Source organism: Caenorhabditis remanei, chromosome IV, assembly GCF_010183535.1.
Source record: "Caenorhabditis remanei strain PX506 chromosome IV, whole genome shotgun sequence".
Taxonomy (NCBI): Eukaryota; Metazoa; Nematoda; class Chromadorea; order Rhabditida; family Rhabditidae; genus Caenorhabditis; species Caenorhabditis remanei.
The window spans coordinates 18105515-18121452 of NC_071331.1; the positions used below are offsets into that span (position 1 = coordinate 18105515).

At 39.9% G+C, this 15938-nt stretch overlaps 1 protein-coding gene across 1 annotated transcript; it reads left to right on the top strand.

Moving 5' to 3' along the window:
• Positions 1-2131: 2131 nt before the first annotated feature.
• Positions 2132-7235, top strand: GCK72_015026 (uncharacterized protein; the record flags this gene model as incomplete). The annotated part of the gene is made up of 14 exons (XM_053730582.1): positions 2132-2141; positions 2330-2555; positions 2612-3255; positions 3305-3451; positions 4014-4100; positions 4158-4356; positions 4729-5344; positions 5392-5513; positions 5713-5888; positions 5939-6040; positions 6090-6273; positions 6318-6396; positions 6443-6573; positions 6935-7235. 14 exons carry the CDS (start codon positions 2132-2134, stop codon positions 7233-7235), a joined length of 3024 nt encoding a protein of 1007 aa, XP_053585354.1.
• Between the last annotated feature and the right edge of the window lie 8703 nt (positions 7236-15938).

Here is a 15938-nt window from a genome sequence, read left to right on the forward strand (position 1 = left end):
CTTTTGTTGTTCGAAAATGAGGAAAAGAGAGCAAAACCAATCAAAATCGGAAACAAACAATTGAGGGAAAATAGCAAAAAAGAAATGAGGTTCTCTTTTTTCACCGCTCAAGCGGAGAAGGTTGAAATGACTAGCGGTGGTTGGAAGTGACGCATTCAGGAAAAGAAATTCTGATAAAAAGTTTCTAAAAGTAGAATAGAAAAGTTTAAACACGCAGTTCTTTTTCTTATTTATTCCAAAAATTGCAGTTTTTCAATGATTTTAACGACGATAACATGGTCCTGATGTGAGACGCTCTTCCGTTTTCGTCAAACCATGAGAGTGGGAATTCGTAGTTACCAAAATTTCCAAAATTTCCAAAGATTTTTCAGACTTGCGTTAACCGGAAAATTCTGAAACTTGGTTTTGAATGAATAAATTCTTTTCCAAAGAACAGTTCCTCAAGATTAAATTCTTCTAAGAATCCTAAAGTCTCTTCCGAATCGCAGGGCCTCCTTAGCTCAGTTGGTAGAGCGTGAGACTTTTAATCTTAAGGTCAGGGGTTCGAGTCCCCTAGGTGGCTTGATTTTTTTGCTTTTTTTCCTGATCTATTTGCCTCAGCTTAAAAATCTAGCACCGAAAATTCCCGATGTGAATTCAGACCACTAGCTGAAACATGAATATGAGCTACCTTCCCATCACCACTTATCCCCAATTCTATCAAATTCCGAAACTCCAGCCGTTCGTTTCTCCTCCATTCCTCTTGTCTCCTATTCTTACATCATGTCAAAACAAGGTCAAAGTGGGCGTGGTCCACAACCTCAGCTTCTTCTTCTTCTTGCTCCTCTCCTCCTCCTTCTTCTTCTTCTTCTTCCCTATTTTTGCCTACTTCACATAACATGCTCACATTAGGAAAAGAGGTCCCGGGGACAGCCCCTATAAGTATCCAATATATGTTGTCCCCTTCTATTTTTTATATGCATATTTAGCGGGAAGGCGAGGGCACAGGCACTACTCATATCTAACTTTTTTTTGCTCTTTTTCTTCTTCGTCTGACATTCTTCTCACCTGCTTTTTGTCCTCTCTGCCGAAATCTCTCTCCGAATATCCATAAATCTCTATCTCTTTTTTCCAACTTTTTCCTCGATGTTTTTGTTGTTCTCGACCCTCCTCTCAATTTGATCTGCAATTCAATTTATGGAGTTTTTCTTATGGGAAAACAAGTTGTTTTTTTCGAAAAATAATGTTTTGATACCTAAACTACTCTGAAATTCAAATTTGTAATATGTTTTAGAAAAAAGTCGTTTTTGGTCCGATTTCTCCAATTTTGACCACATCACTGACCCTGAGAGCCCGTTGGCTGTGTAGCTCAACTCAAGTCTTGATTTCGTTTTCCTCTTTCTCATCAACCTTTTTTTCAAATTTCCAATTTCCTGTTTCATTCCAGAACCTTCGAGCTACCATCAATTCAATGCTCCAAAATAAAAAATGCGGTCGCTTCTAGTTCATCTTCTCCTTTTTCGCAACTTAATTCACTCAATCCGGTCATCAGAAGGTAAGAAAATAAATCAAATTTCCCCGAAAGAAAGAAGGGAAACCTCTACAATTGAATTACATACCCTCAACATTTTTTTACGAGAAAAGGGTGCCAGGTGTCTGTCCCCGGAGAGTTCTAGCCTTTTAGCCAAGACAAGAATATAAAAAAATCCGTCTTCTCGGAAAGAGTCAGAGGCGGAAAACTTCATCAGATGCTCCGAATAATTCATGAGGAACAAGGAGAAAAGATGCCTACGACTCCTAATAGTTTGTTGATGGGATCCTTCTTTTGAGACTCATTATATGTATACGTTCTAAACGGAGGGGATTCAGAAGACAAAAAGGGAGAAAAAAGAGAGTTACTTCACAAGTTTCGGAAAACCCGATTTGTGACTGCGTCTCTCTGTCTGCCACGCTATTTCTCAACACAAGAAGTACATTATTCTATTGTGTTGGGGTTGGATGGCACAATGGCTTTATCTTTTGGAAAGAAGAGAGGGCAGGGTCCAAAAAACACGTAGGGTGTGAAAATCTTGTTGCACTCACCGTAAATCTACACTAGCCACCGTAAATCGACATTACAGATGGGGTACCAATCGAAACAATTCATGCGCCAATGTTTGAAGGTTTGATTTGTAATAAAACTCCACTAGATTTTCCATTTCTACCCTTTCAATATTTTCACTTCTTACCCTTTAGACACCTTGAAATGACGGCATACACCAGAATCTCAAGTAGTAAACGTCGGATTTGTATTCCATTATTGCACGCTTGATTCTCATCATTACCTTCAAAAATTCCCGTCTGATTCCAGATGTATTCGATGTTAGAATCCACGAAGGAGCTGACAAGGGGAGTCGGCTGACGATGAGTCAAGAACTACAGAAATCAACGGAACCACTTGGACACTGCTTCGGACAATTGGAGACTGACGTGGATTGGATCGAATGGAAATCGAGTCGAAGTGCTTTTTATACTTCGGCTCAAATGCCTCTGTCCGCTACAAAGAACTCGAATAATCTAGTGGGAACCCTTCATTTGTGAGTTTTCTTTTTGAAATTCTACAAACTGGAAAACCTGAATTTTTATTTTTCAGACTCTGTGCTGGAAACCAAATGCACACATTCCCATTCCGTGTCCACATCACTCATCGAAACCATCATCCCCCTACTTTCTCCAAGAACTCTTATAAGTTCCATGTCCCAACAACTCTCCCAATTGGATCAGTCATCGGAATGCTTGAAGTGAAGGATCAGGATCCAGTCATCTATAATTCTGAACGAAAACTAGCTTTCACAAAAGATGAACCGCTAGTCGAAATCCTTCAAGACGGAACATTCAAACTGAAATCAGACTTGAGTATTCTGACTCCATACACTCCTCAAAGAATGCAAATTCTTGCGATAGACTATGGAAGTCCTCAACTATTCACAATTGCCAATATCACAGTAATCCCGGTGACAGTATCCATGGTACGGGAGTTACATGTGAATGTGGCGACTGAAGAATATCAAATATTCGAATGGGAACATCCTCAATATGGGACAGTTGATAAATATCGGCTGAGCATTCGAAGAGATGATCAGGTGGTTTACGAGGAAGAATTGGAAGCAGCGAAGACGTTGGCTTTGACAAAAATAACCTTGTCGAACACGATGAACGTCAGTTTTCAAGTGACTGCAATTGACGAGAATGGGGAGACGTCAAGTGAATGGACACAGATTGGACCTATTGATAGAGGTGAGTCCTGATAAAAACTGGAAGACGTCGCAGACTTCTGAATTTTCAGATGTAATCTGCAAGGGTGAATGCTCACGTGGAGGGACACCTCTCTGTTATGTCGGCTCTTTTAATAGGATCGAGCAATTTGTGGATTCTCGAGGGGCTCATTGTCTTTGTTATCCTGGATTCATGGGTGTCTCATGTGAAACTATTGGTTAGTTTTTTCGAGTTCAGTGAAGCGGGGTTTCTTTTAGAGTTCTTCTAATTAAGGGTATTCAGAATTATCCCACTTTCTAATGGGAATCTTTTTGCTATTAGTGAATCCTCAAGAACTATACACGGCCTAAGTTTCAGAAATGTAGCTTCAATTTCGTCACCTAATTATTGTAACTAGGCGGCAACCTAAATAACGGATAATTGAGATACAATTTCTTAGACACATTAGCTCTCTTTCTTGCTCTGACGGCTCCTTCTCTTCTTTCGATTAACCCTATTTTCCATATTCCAAATGATGAATTGCGCAACATTTCATGCGTGTTCTCTCGTAAGAAGGTGTACATCTGTTCATCCGGCTCTAGTAAAGAGTGTCAAACAGATGCCGCTTAAGCGAGTATACGCTTGCCTGATTTAGCCAATCATAATTCTTTTCCTCCCTCTCTCCAACAGGAAATCGCGTTCTCCCCCTTCTCTTCTTAGAGGTCGTTCCCGCACTTCCGCGATTAAATACTTAATTATTATTTATGTATTTTATATATATCTCACTCTCTCAATTTTAGATCGATGTGGTCCGGAGAGAACCGTCGATATATGGGGAGGGGTCGATTGGACTGAAGTGAATACGAATATCTCATTGTTGGTTCCATGTAAGTTTAAAGTTTGAACCCCGAATGTTACAACGGACTTCCGTTTTTTTCCTGCAGGCCCTTACAACCCGGTCACCGAAAACAAATTTCTCGAACGACGCTGCTCATGGGACTCGGAAGCGGGACGGGCGATATGGGAACGACCGCAGGATAGGAACTCATGTCAGACACAAACATCTGTGTTGGCACATCTTGGGCTCATAGGGACCTACTCGGCGAAGGCGGCCACGATTTCGGCTATTAATACGGTGACGAGGTGAGAACAGGGTTTTGGGCAAAAGATGGGCAATGTGCCGGTTTTACGGGAGAATTGTTTTGGAAACTCATACTTTCAAATCGGGCCGGCACGTAACTCGCTTAAAACGCAATATTATAAGATGAAAAATATACCAAAATGTAGATCTCGGCGAGTTCTATGACTGTGACTTACTACGTGCTGGATTTCGGCTTGTTAATGCGGGCCGTGAAAAGTGCCAAAAAACACAAAAATGATCAAAAAAGGCATTCTAACCCGGCCGCGACACATTAACAACCAGCCATCCGGCCCGTAGTAGATCACAGTCATAGAGCTCCCGGTTTACAAATATGTCGAAGCTTAAACTACAACGAACTCTATCCCTATTTCCAGATTCGTCCGTGATCTTCTCTCATACCCTTCCTTCTCTCGGGAACTATCCAAACATGCTCAATTCGATCAGAAGATTGCTGAAATGACAGCTCTAATTCTCGACGCTGTTGTCCAAGCGGATCTAGACCGTATTCCTGGAAACACTACAATGCTTCGAGCAGACACGTGGAGAGTCATCGAATCTTTCTCCCTCACTCTTCCAATTCCGTATTCCTTGTCCTCTCCGGATAATGGAATTCATATGAAAGCAATTGAATGGGTGAAGCATGCCGAACCAAATGATAATCTGATCGGAAAGAAGTGTAGACTCCAGCTTCCTTCGACTGATGAGAATCATGTCATTCGAGTTGTCTGCGCATCCAATGGCACGTTATTCGAGTTACTTGAACCAAAAAGTCCAGTTATTTCGGTGAAACCGGATAGTCAAGAGCCATTTGGATCCACGAGAATGTCGATTTATTTGAGATATCCAGATACCCTTGACAACTACACTTGTGTCTATTATGATGAAGAAGCGGGAGCATGGTCGACAAAAGGAATCAGAAGAATAGAGCATAACTATCATGGATATGTCAAGTGTGAGACAAATCACTTCGGAATTTTCTCATTGCTACCGGTTAGTCATTTCTTATAGGGATAATGATTAATTCTGAACTTGTTCAGGACCGACTATTCTATAATTCCGAGTCATTCTGGAAGGATCTGGCGTCTCATATGCCTACTGTAACATCACTCGTCACATTGGTGTGTACAGTAATGCTTCTTTTCATGGCAGCCGTTCAGAAGTGAGTCTTGGGTAGATTTACGAAATCTTGAGTTGGTTTACGAAGTCTTGGGTAGATTTACGATGTCTTGGGTAGATTTACGAAGTTTTGGGTAGATTTACGAAGTATTGGGTAGATTTACAAAGTCTTGGGCAGATTTACGAAGTACGGGGTAGATTTACAAGTTCTTCTCAATAACACTCAGCTCCAGATTTTTCAGAAACCAACCGATCGACTGTGCCTTCCTCTTCTACCTTTTCTTCGTCTTCATGATTCATCTATCTCATCTTCTCCTATTTTTGGCACCACAAGTCGGAGAACCATTCACTTTTTCAACACTTCTCCACTTTGTTCTTCAGTTTTGTGTCATCGCCTCATCTGGATTACTGTGTTTGGGTGAGTTATCATTGAAGCACACTTTCAGAGATCACACCATAAGATTCCAGTTCTCTATTCAATCCACACTACAATAATCAGCTACGACATCAAAGAGGAGGAGCCACAAGGATGCTTCTCGAGGCCGTTACATGTTTTTGGAATGGGAATTCGTGAGTTTCAGATGGAAGAAAGACTGAAAAACGAAGATATTTTTTTCAGTGACTCCCTCACTATTCACCTTCACAACTTACTACTTTCTTGACGGTCGGGATTTGGATATAGGAAGACTTTTTGAGAGAACTGATTGGCTATTCATCTCGAATTATCTCCTACCAACAGCAGTTTTATTCTCAATTTCAATTGTTTATGCAGTATGGAATGTCTACATTGCTAGTGGAACAAGGTAGAGCTGAAAATCGATTTTTTTTTAATTGTCTGAAATTCCAGAACAAATCGAAGATGCTCTTCGGATAGACTTCTAGCATTGGGACCAGCTATCAATGCATCTGTAACTTCTCTTTTTATGGTATGTCTGTCTGTCTGTACTGGTGTCCGGATGTCCTTCTTTTCAGGTTTTCTTCTTCTGCTCCGCACTTCTTCTTTTCTTCTTCCGTGAGCACTCCCCAATGGCTATCTTCTTCTTCTGCATGTTCCAATTCTTCCACGTCGTCACTGCATTCTTCTTCGCTTCTTATTTGTTCAGGTAAGAACTTTTATAGATCTTTTTATTGCAAAGGGGTACGGTAACTTTATGAACACCCGAAAACAATAAAAAGATTGATAATCTTATCAAATTTTAATTGTTCTGTTTTTCAACATTTTCTCCATTCTTATTATTCCATTCAAAATTGAACTGAACTTTCAACTCGAAAATGTAATTCACGTGAAAGAGTTTCGAAACTCTCTGTGTAGAACCAGTGAACATTTGAAAAAGTGTATGCTTTGCAAACCATCTGCCGCAGGGCCTCCTTAGCTCAGTTGGTAGAGCGTGAGACTTTTAATCTTAAGGTCAGGGGTTCGAGTCCCCTAGGTGGCTAGATATTTTGTATTTTTTCCCTTTTCAGACTCCGATTCCTTCTTCAACGTGGATTCGACAGCAACGACTCAACTGATTCTCTCGAAAGAAAGAGAGACATTTCCCGTGCACTTCTGGAACATGTCGACACCAAAAGTGACATTGCATCGGATCGAGTCGTCATAGATGGAGGATTCACTGAAGCTGGTTTCACTCCGGCGACTCATTATCAATACTCCCCAACGGAATATATTCCACCTGGTTCAATGACTCAAATTGAGAATAATAATCGATATTTATCCCTCCATCAGAATATTTTCGAAAGAGCTCCAATGGTTAGTATAGTCTAAACTCTCAGTCTTTTCCCCTTGAAAATCTCAATTTTTCGTTCTTTCATTTGTCATCATGTCAACCTCATTTTCTCTGTACCGGTATAATTATTTGTGTGTGTTTTCTCGGTATCACTGTATCGTATTTTTACAATCGAGACTCTAATAAAGGCTCATTCATTCTGAATTTTCGACTCTAGCAATTAAGAAATATTTACTATTAGTAGCAATTTTCAAAGGATGATATCACAATGATTATAACAGGATTCCGAAAAGTGTCACCTGGGAATAAATAGAAGAATTTTGAAATTGACAATTAACTTCTATCCGTTCTGATTTTCGAGATTCAGATAGATAAAAAATTTATTAAAGATATGAACTTTCAACTCTTATATCTCAATAACGAATGAAGATTTTTCCAGGTTTAACATTGATTCATTTCCAGAAGGAACATACTTTCTGAATGTATGGATTGCAGTCTTCGATCCCCTTTGACAAACCCAAAACTTGATATTTTTGTTTTTCGCAGCTTCAAACATCCCACTTCCATTCCCCTTCCTCCACTGTACTTTCCAGTTTAATAATAAACCAAAAACCTGCAAACATATGTACGTACAAATGCGTACAAACAATATATATGTATTTGCAGTCATAATCATCAACAATCAGTCCTGATAATCATTTCTGATTTTACTGAACTTTTGCTTCCATCGCTTTTCTTCTCGTCTTCACTGATAATTCTGTTTGCCCCGTTGTTTTGTGCCCGGACACACACGTTTTCGAGTCGAGAGAAATGGTGAAGACACGTGAAGAAAATGTGGAGGGGATACGGTAGGTCGAGAAAAGAGAAAAGAAGGTGTAAAGAAACAAGAAGTATATGAAAACAGGCTGGAATACATATGAGAGTGTCAATAATAAGGGGAAGAGGTGATTTATGGAGGGGGATGGTACATGTTTTGATAGGCGAGAAAAACGTCATGGAGGATCAGACCATCAGATGATTCTTCATGGTTCGAAAAGTTGGAGTAGGGCTTAGGAGATGCCTAGCCTAAGTGGAGCTGCTTAGAATGAGCTGCAATCACATCTGAAGACTTTTCGTTTCCAAAGCTGAAACGTTTTCAAGGAAAGATGCCTTCAATTGTCTATACCTGCAAGGTTGTCCCCCAACACTCTCTCTTTCTGAAGTTATATTTATATAAACAAACAGGCTGAAATTCTAATAATTTTTGTAAAAATAAAAAGTGTGAATGATTGATTAGTTTTGACAGGAATACTAGTAATTGGTTGCAAGAAAAACGAAGTGGAGACATTTGCAGGAAATTGTTTATTGATACTGTTGGATAGAGTGTTTGATTTGTTTCGTCTATTTTCGTTGCTGATTTTGCAGGAATACGATTTGAATAGCTTGTGGCATTAAAAGTAAAAAATAAATATTTTTAAAAGGAGCGGTTTGATAATTTTGACAGCTCATAACTTAATTGAATCAAATTTCCGGACCTACCTTCAAGAGGATTTTATTGTCAGCCCCTAAATCTGCGTCGATTCATGTAAAAAATTGAATTCCAATTGCGCAGTCCCCCTTTAATGATGCCGTATTCACTAAAACAGAATGATATGCCAGAAATTTCGCAGACTACTTTGTTGAATAAGGTTAATTATTGTTTGGTAATGGATTAGAGTTGCCATTCAACTTTGCAGAGTCGTGAAATGGAAATTTCGCCACCTGACATTGTTTTCTAACTATGGAAGTACGGTATCATTGCAAAGTCTCAAGTTGCTACAGTAATCTGACAGGGCATGAGGTTCTCCTATAATCTTTATTCAACGGCAGTGAACCAATCGTGAAGAAGTGTACTATTTGGAGTACAGTATACTTTATGTTATAGAGGAAATGGAAAATATTGAACTGATGTGTTAGGGTTTACTGGGATGAGAAATAAACATATAATGGCTATAATGATGATTCTTTCTCGACGTCACTTGCCTAAGAGGCGGAGTTATCTTTAATAGCTTCAACTGGTTCAGTATCTAATAAGGGTAGGTTTAGATCAGTAAGTGTCTTGCGACAGATTCTTATTGAGATGGTTAAAACAATCGCCGTCACCTTAAAAATGAAAGAACTACCTACAAGATCGTAAGATCATTGAAAAATTGGTATCTCATTGACACCGCGATTCTTCCAAATGAACGAAAAAATTCTGTACCGTAACCCATAAATTGTGAACCGGAGGTCGTTTTGTTGCAAATTCTGCAGAAAAAGAGTGGTTGATACTGAACTTTACACATACCGTAACCCCTCCAAGTGATTCAATAACAATCCGAACTTCAGACTAGAGTGTCGCTCAACTCGATACCTCATCATCAAACGGACCACTTTGTTTTCATTTACCCAACTTGCACCCAACAAAAATAAATACAGATTTGATGTTTCATCCTGATCATCCTATCTCTTCTCTTCTCCCAATTTCTTCAGCTGTTTCCAATCTTTTCAATCTCTGAGCTTCAACTTTTTCTCTCATTTTCGTACAAACAAGTCAGTTGGTGGTGGTTGTGTTTGCGACGCTTCTGCTTCTCCTTTAGTTGTTTTGATTGATTTGATCAACAATTCTCTCTCTTTTCCATTTGAAGATCATACCGTACTACTACTATCAATGTCTTTTTCCAATGCACCAATGATCAGTGATCGACCAAAAAAGGGGATGAAAAACATAGATGATCAGTGAATGAGAGGGATGAATTGATAAGGAGAACTGTTGTTTTTAGGAGAAATTGAAATGATGTTTACATTATGGAGAGGGACAACGGGTGCAACATGACCTCAAAACAGAGAGAGAGTAAGACTAAAAATAACAAAAAAGCTAGGTGAAAGTTGAAGGATGACAGGTGGCTTTAATGTGACAACTGAGAATTTGAAAAGCAGAAGAGAAAATTGAGACTTTTGAAAGAGCTCCCAAAAAGATAGAGATGTAGATCAAAAGATTAGCTTTGCACTTTGAAAAACAAGATGATGCAAGTGCGCTCTGATGAGAAGTGGTGTAATCTTGTTGCAAGTTGAAAAGAAATTGATTCAGAGCTGAGCCGAGAATTCGCGTGCAACACACAGGCCTCGGGGGTATCCTACATTGGAGTATAACCACCTGGTTATACTAGATAGTTCCAGTTGCTGATACAGTAATTCAAAAGATGGATTAGCGCCGAGAGGAACCAGAAGCTCGGGAAGCTACAGTACTACGACACAGTACTCCAGCGTATACAATTGAAAAATGGAATATCCTCGGTAGCTTCTATGTCGCCACAGATTCAAAATCTCATTCAATCGGTTTTCTGACGGCAACCTGAAATCCATGTGAAACCCCATCTCTTCTTCGACATCTTCTTCACGGGAAGTTTCAAAGATCTCATCTTCAGGTTCTCAATGAAAGCATTAAGTGAAAGGACAAAATGGAAGAAGGATCTGGAAGGTCATAGTCCTTATAGTACGGGAATATCTGAAAAAATAAATACACCACAAAATAACAGATATAAAATGAAATCACTCTGTTACTGTTGCCTCTCTTTTATGGAGTAAGGCAATGTTTACTCCCAGATGGTTCTTAGGCCTCCCCGTGATATATTCATGATTCAATGTTCATGAAAAACACCATGGAGACATTGGGTAGGTGGAAGATGTTAAGGATCAGACGTGTCTGCAGAAGGGTTTAGGTCACGTGATGTCATAGGGTGGGCCTATTTTGGAGGAGTTGGCTGAAAATTGTTTTTAGTAATTTGGCCGGGAGGCGTCTGAAACTTTAGACATTTACTATCCAGTCAAACTGAAACCAAGATGTCTGGAAACCTGGAAAATCTCTGAATCTTTCTTTTCACGGTATCGTAGTGTCTGGTTTTGAGATTTCTTGGTCTTAAAATGCCTCTGTTCCAAATCATCCATGAGCCCTCTCCACAAATTCCCAGAGCTCTCATCTCACTTTCTCAAAACTTCCACATTCTACACCGTTTCTTTTTTCAAAATTCTTTGCTCCCTCCCCGTTGAAATCGAAAACCTGCCAAGCACAACTAAAAGTTTCAAAAAATCATTTCTCCATCCTCTTCACAAAACTTGTGAGCCTCTAACGACACTCTCTAACGACAAACAGAACGTCTTTTTTTCTTTTTTCTCTTGTCAACTTCTTGCAAATAAATTGCACAATTGAGTGCTCGATGCTCCTCGTGTCTTGTCCACTCTTCATCCCAAGCGGTGTCCGGTGTTGAGGGGACCCCTGGAAACAGTTGTTCCACACACATCTATCACGCCATTCCCTTCCCTTCCAAAACCTATTGGCTATTCTTTGAGTTATCCGTCTTTCTTTCTCTACCCCCAACAGAAAATATAACAAAATGTTGCTCTGATTGAATTATCTTCTCTTTTTCTGGGTCCTTCCCAAGAAAGGGTCACGCGTCCTTTTCCATCTTCTTTTATCTTTTTTGTGTTCCATTTCGTACACACATCAGAAGATATTTATAGAGGCCGATATAAAACGATGTTCGCGTGCGTCTAGCTTTTGTGTCTTTTCACTTGTCATTGATGATGGCTATTGTAATAGGTGCACTATTTTATAGTAAGATGTCGTAACAGTGATTGGTAATGCGGGCGGTCTGAAAAGGGGACTACCGGGTGCTTAGGTATCGAAGTGGTTCTATTTCGTCCCAATTCTAACTCGTCCAAGTATGTTTCTAAATTAGAGCAGCACCCTTCACAGCTGCACATATGTTTCTGTTTTAAGTGCATGACGAACCCTGTTTATTCATTTCCACCGATCATCACCCAAAACCAAACATCTGCGAGATGACCAACCATCGGAAGAGACGAAATTTCTCCGAGAAAATTTCGAAAACCTTCGCCTTACAAATCGAATGTTCTTGATAAGCTGACATTACTAGTACTATGCTCTCCGATTGACCCAGAAAAGTTGTGATAAGGTTGAATATATATAAAACTGATAACTCGCCCCACTCAATTTGACCATCTCGTCTTGTCCTTCTTCTCACCCGATGTCTCTTTTCACCTCCTCCTCCGCTTTTACACCTACCCGGGTGCACTTGTTGCGATGTTTCACGTGAATTTCTACACATTTTTCTCTTGATTTTCGTATGTTGGGGGCTTCTCTCGTTTTTCTTAGGAATCGGGTAGGCTGTTTGTCTCTTTTTTCTCTCTTTGTTCAACTTTTTTCGCTGCTGATACCTACCCAAACAATTTACCAAGGCGCCAGCTGATCTTTTTTCGGTGATACGCTTTGTTTAGTGATTTTTTGATAGAGTTTTTTTGTCTCTTTGGCAAAGGTTCGGAGACCAAGAATAGATTTGATACAGCGGGTCAGAAACATTTTATTGTAGTTTACTTAAGTTTCTCAAAATTTTTAGGTAGACCACATTCTGCTGAAAACTTCTCCATTCGAAAACTTTCTTTTAGGTCTCATAGTTTTAGACATTCCGATGATTAGTGAGAGAGCGCAGAGAAACGAGACTGTCTGGCTTCTCTGCGTCTCTCCTATCCATCTAATTTTTGGTACACTAGAACCCTTGATATTAATGAACTCGTCGTCGCCATCTCCATCTATATCAACAAAGTGTTGAAAAGTGTCGGGGTGGTGTGAATGAACAACACATTATTGATACGGTTGAAGAAGACAAATTGAATTGATGAAAATAGTGTTGATAGTGGAGAGACGCAGACACTCCCTGCGTCTATTTTATCTTTCACACTATCTCTCTATCTGATTGAGAATCTATCTGCAAACAGTTCGGACAATGTTTTGATAGTGATTGCTACCAGCCGCCAGGCGCCTCTTCTCCCTCTCTCAATGACCCTTTTTTATTGCATTACCGTATCCGTTTGAGGAGGTTTTAAGATGGAGAAGAGAGGGAGGTTCACGTGAAACGTGATAGTTTTCTGAAGTTTCTTTCTCTTACCGTATCCCTTTTTTGAGAATCATCTAGATAAAAGATTAGCAAAATAAACGATTCTATCGATCATTTTCTGAACTTCTCCTCTTTTCTCTCACTTCTTTTTCGGGTGGTTTGGTCATTGATGAAACCGAAAAGGAACGGGTTTCTCCTAGTGATATCATTTTAGGAGCCAAGAGGGGCCAACTCATTCCAAAGAACCGAACCGCCCGAGTGCTCTTCAATAACAAACTCCGCCCACTGCTTGGTGGTCTGATTTTTTTCCAGAATTATCTGGACCGGGGTCAGGTGTTCCTGATGAGTACCCAGGCGACAGTTGTTGCAATTTCTAGGATCAAAAATATTTTCGGATCAAAGTTAAGATGAAAGCTTGATAGATTTTCATTGAAATTTCACGTGAAAAAGGAGCTGGCCAATGGGTTTTCTAGTAAACCTACAGTACTCTTATCCTAAAACTACAGTACTCTCATCCTGAACTTACAGTACCTCTTATCCTAAACCTCCTCCAGCTCTTCCCACGCAATGACTCACGCAAACTTGTTCTTCTAGGTTACGGTACTTATGATTTCATAGTATTTGCTACCAGATACTCTTTCTCTTATCACTGACCATTCCTCTTCTTCTTCTTCTTCTTCTTCCTTCACCACCATCATCATCTTCCGTCACTGTCGTCTTCCGATTGATGTCTCCATCATCATAATCCAATCCTTTCGCTTCCAAATCACACCATGTTTATATATCCTTCATCTCGTCTCTTCGGATTAATTGCAAATCGAATTACCCCTTCTTTTTTTCTCCCTTTGTCGGCGAAGCACCGTGCCGTCACAATCAATTAGAGAGGGGGTTTCCCCAATTGATCTTCTTCTTCTGTTTCAAGAAAAAAAAACAAATAGAGAGGAGAACCACATGAATCTCCGTCTCTTTCGGTTTTGTTTCACATGTCAATGGCTGAAAGCCTAAATGAACTGTCACATGTTCAACACGTGCCCTGCCTCACCTTCTACTGTATCTGATGCAATATTTCCTGCTCCTTTTGACAGAAGGCATTCGTATCAAGGCATCAGCTGTTTGAAAAAGAGAAAAGGGGCGTGGCTTGGGTACTTTCTGCCACTTTGACACTTGGGGGAAGCACTTTCATATCAATTTTTGAAAGTCACTTGAGTTGAGATTCTGATTGTACTTTGCGGCTGGTTTTGATAGAAGTGAGGTGAGTTGATGACAGGACACTGCCGAGAGCTACAGTATACCTCAGTTGTCATGGTAGATGCCGTCAAGATCCTATAGGCGCTGTACTTTAAGAATGCGTCACGAAGCCACATTACGTCAGATAATGATAATTTTTGTAGGAATGACAGATCAAACCTAAAGCTTTGCTTTTGTAGTTGGCAACTTTTTTGTAGAATCTCATCCTAGAGAGATAGAGCCCGGTAACGGCTCGTCTCAAGTTGATGAATCTCCGAGTCAAATAATGTAACTTTGAAGGTTTCTAACTTTTTATGAAGGCTCCGTGGTAAAAAGATGTCTACTACAATAATGAAGCTCTAGACTTGTTCTATAATTCCTACAAAAATTAAAAATAGCGGGGCTTCTGAGATAGAGTGACGTCTTCTCAAAATCAGCGATTTTAAACTGTACTGTGGTTCCAGTTTTTACAAAAGTTTTGGGATTACCCCTGAAAACCTCTCTACCTTGAAGCGTTGCTACGTTTTAGTACTAAAAACTAAAGCTGTCACAAACTATTACGATCTTTAAAAATTATCAGCTTACGCATTCCCGCATTGTTAATTATCAAACAATAGGCGACGACTGAAGCTAGAAAATACAGACATGCATACAACCTACATTGAAACACCTTCACTTCTTAATTCAATGATTAGAATCTGAAAACAGTTTCAGCTTACTATTAGCACTTGACCTAACCGTATCCTATAATCCAGACATCAGTCATAAATAATTTATATTTGGGTGTAAATGTCCTCCACCTCCGATTTCATCTCTTTCTATTTATCCGACGATTCTAATCTGTCTCCCATCATCATCAGATCCACATATACATAATATATTCTCCCAATTCCCTTTTTCCTCTTCTCCTGTCCTCGCTAGGACCAATAGTTTACAATGCAATACGGACCGTCCGAGTGCGAGCGCTCTGGGGAAGAGATGGCGTGTCTCTTCTGTTGGGTCACCCTTCTCGATAGTCTGTGCTCGATTGCGTTTTCTCCATTCTCTTTTTATCTTCTTGCTGGTGTTTACCTCTCTGGAGTATTTTCTGTCTATTCAGCGAGTTTTTCTTTTCAAACGACCACGTGGTGACGTTCCGGAATTGGTAATGAAATAACAAGTAGGTGCTGAAACTGCGGGTTTCAAAGGATCGTAATAAGTGTAATTTGGTAAGGTTACTAGGTCAGCAAAAGCTAGGCTTCTCCATCTGAGGGTTTCTAGGCCGCCAGAATTAGTCTCGTGTCTTAATGCATTATTTCCTCGTTAAAAATAAATAAATCCAATCGAATTTCCGGCCTTGAACCGCCCATAAACTTTATATCTCTCTATTTTCCATTCCATGCAAATTCCAATTTGTTTTTTTCTTTCAATCTCAATGCCAATTGACTCTTATCACTGACCACGAAATCCATCGCATTAAACTTCAAAGAGCGGCCTTCCTCCCTCTCGGTGCACGGTCACCTCATCGCTCCGCCCCCTTTTCTCTCTGTAGACCCACCTTTTTAGTTTGTGATCTACCGCCTCCTTCTCCATTCTCTCTTAACACAAAAACAACCTTTAATC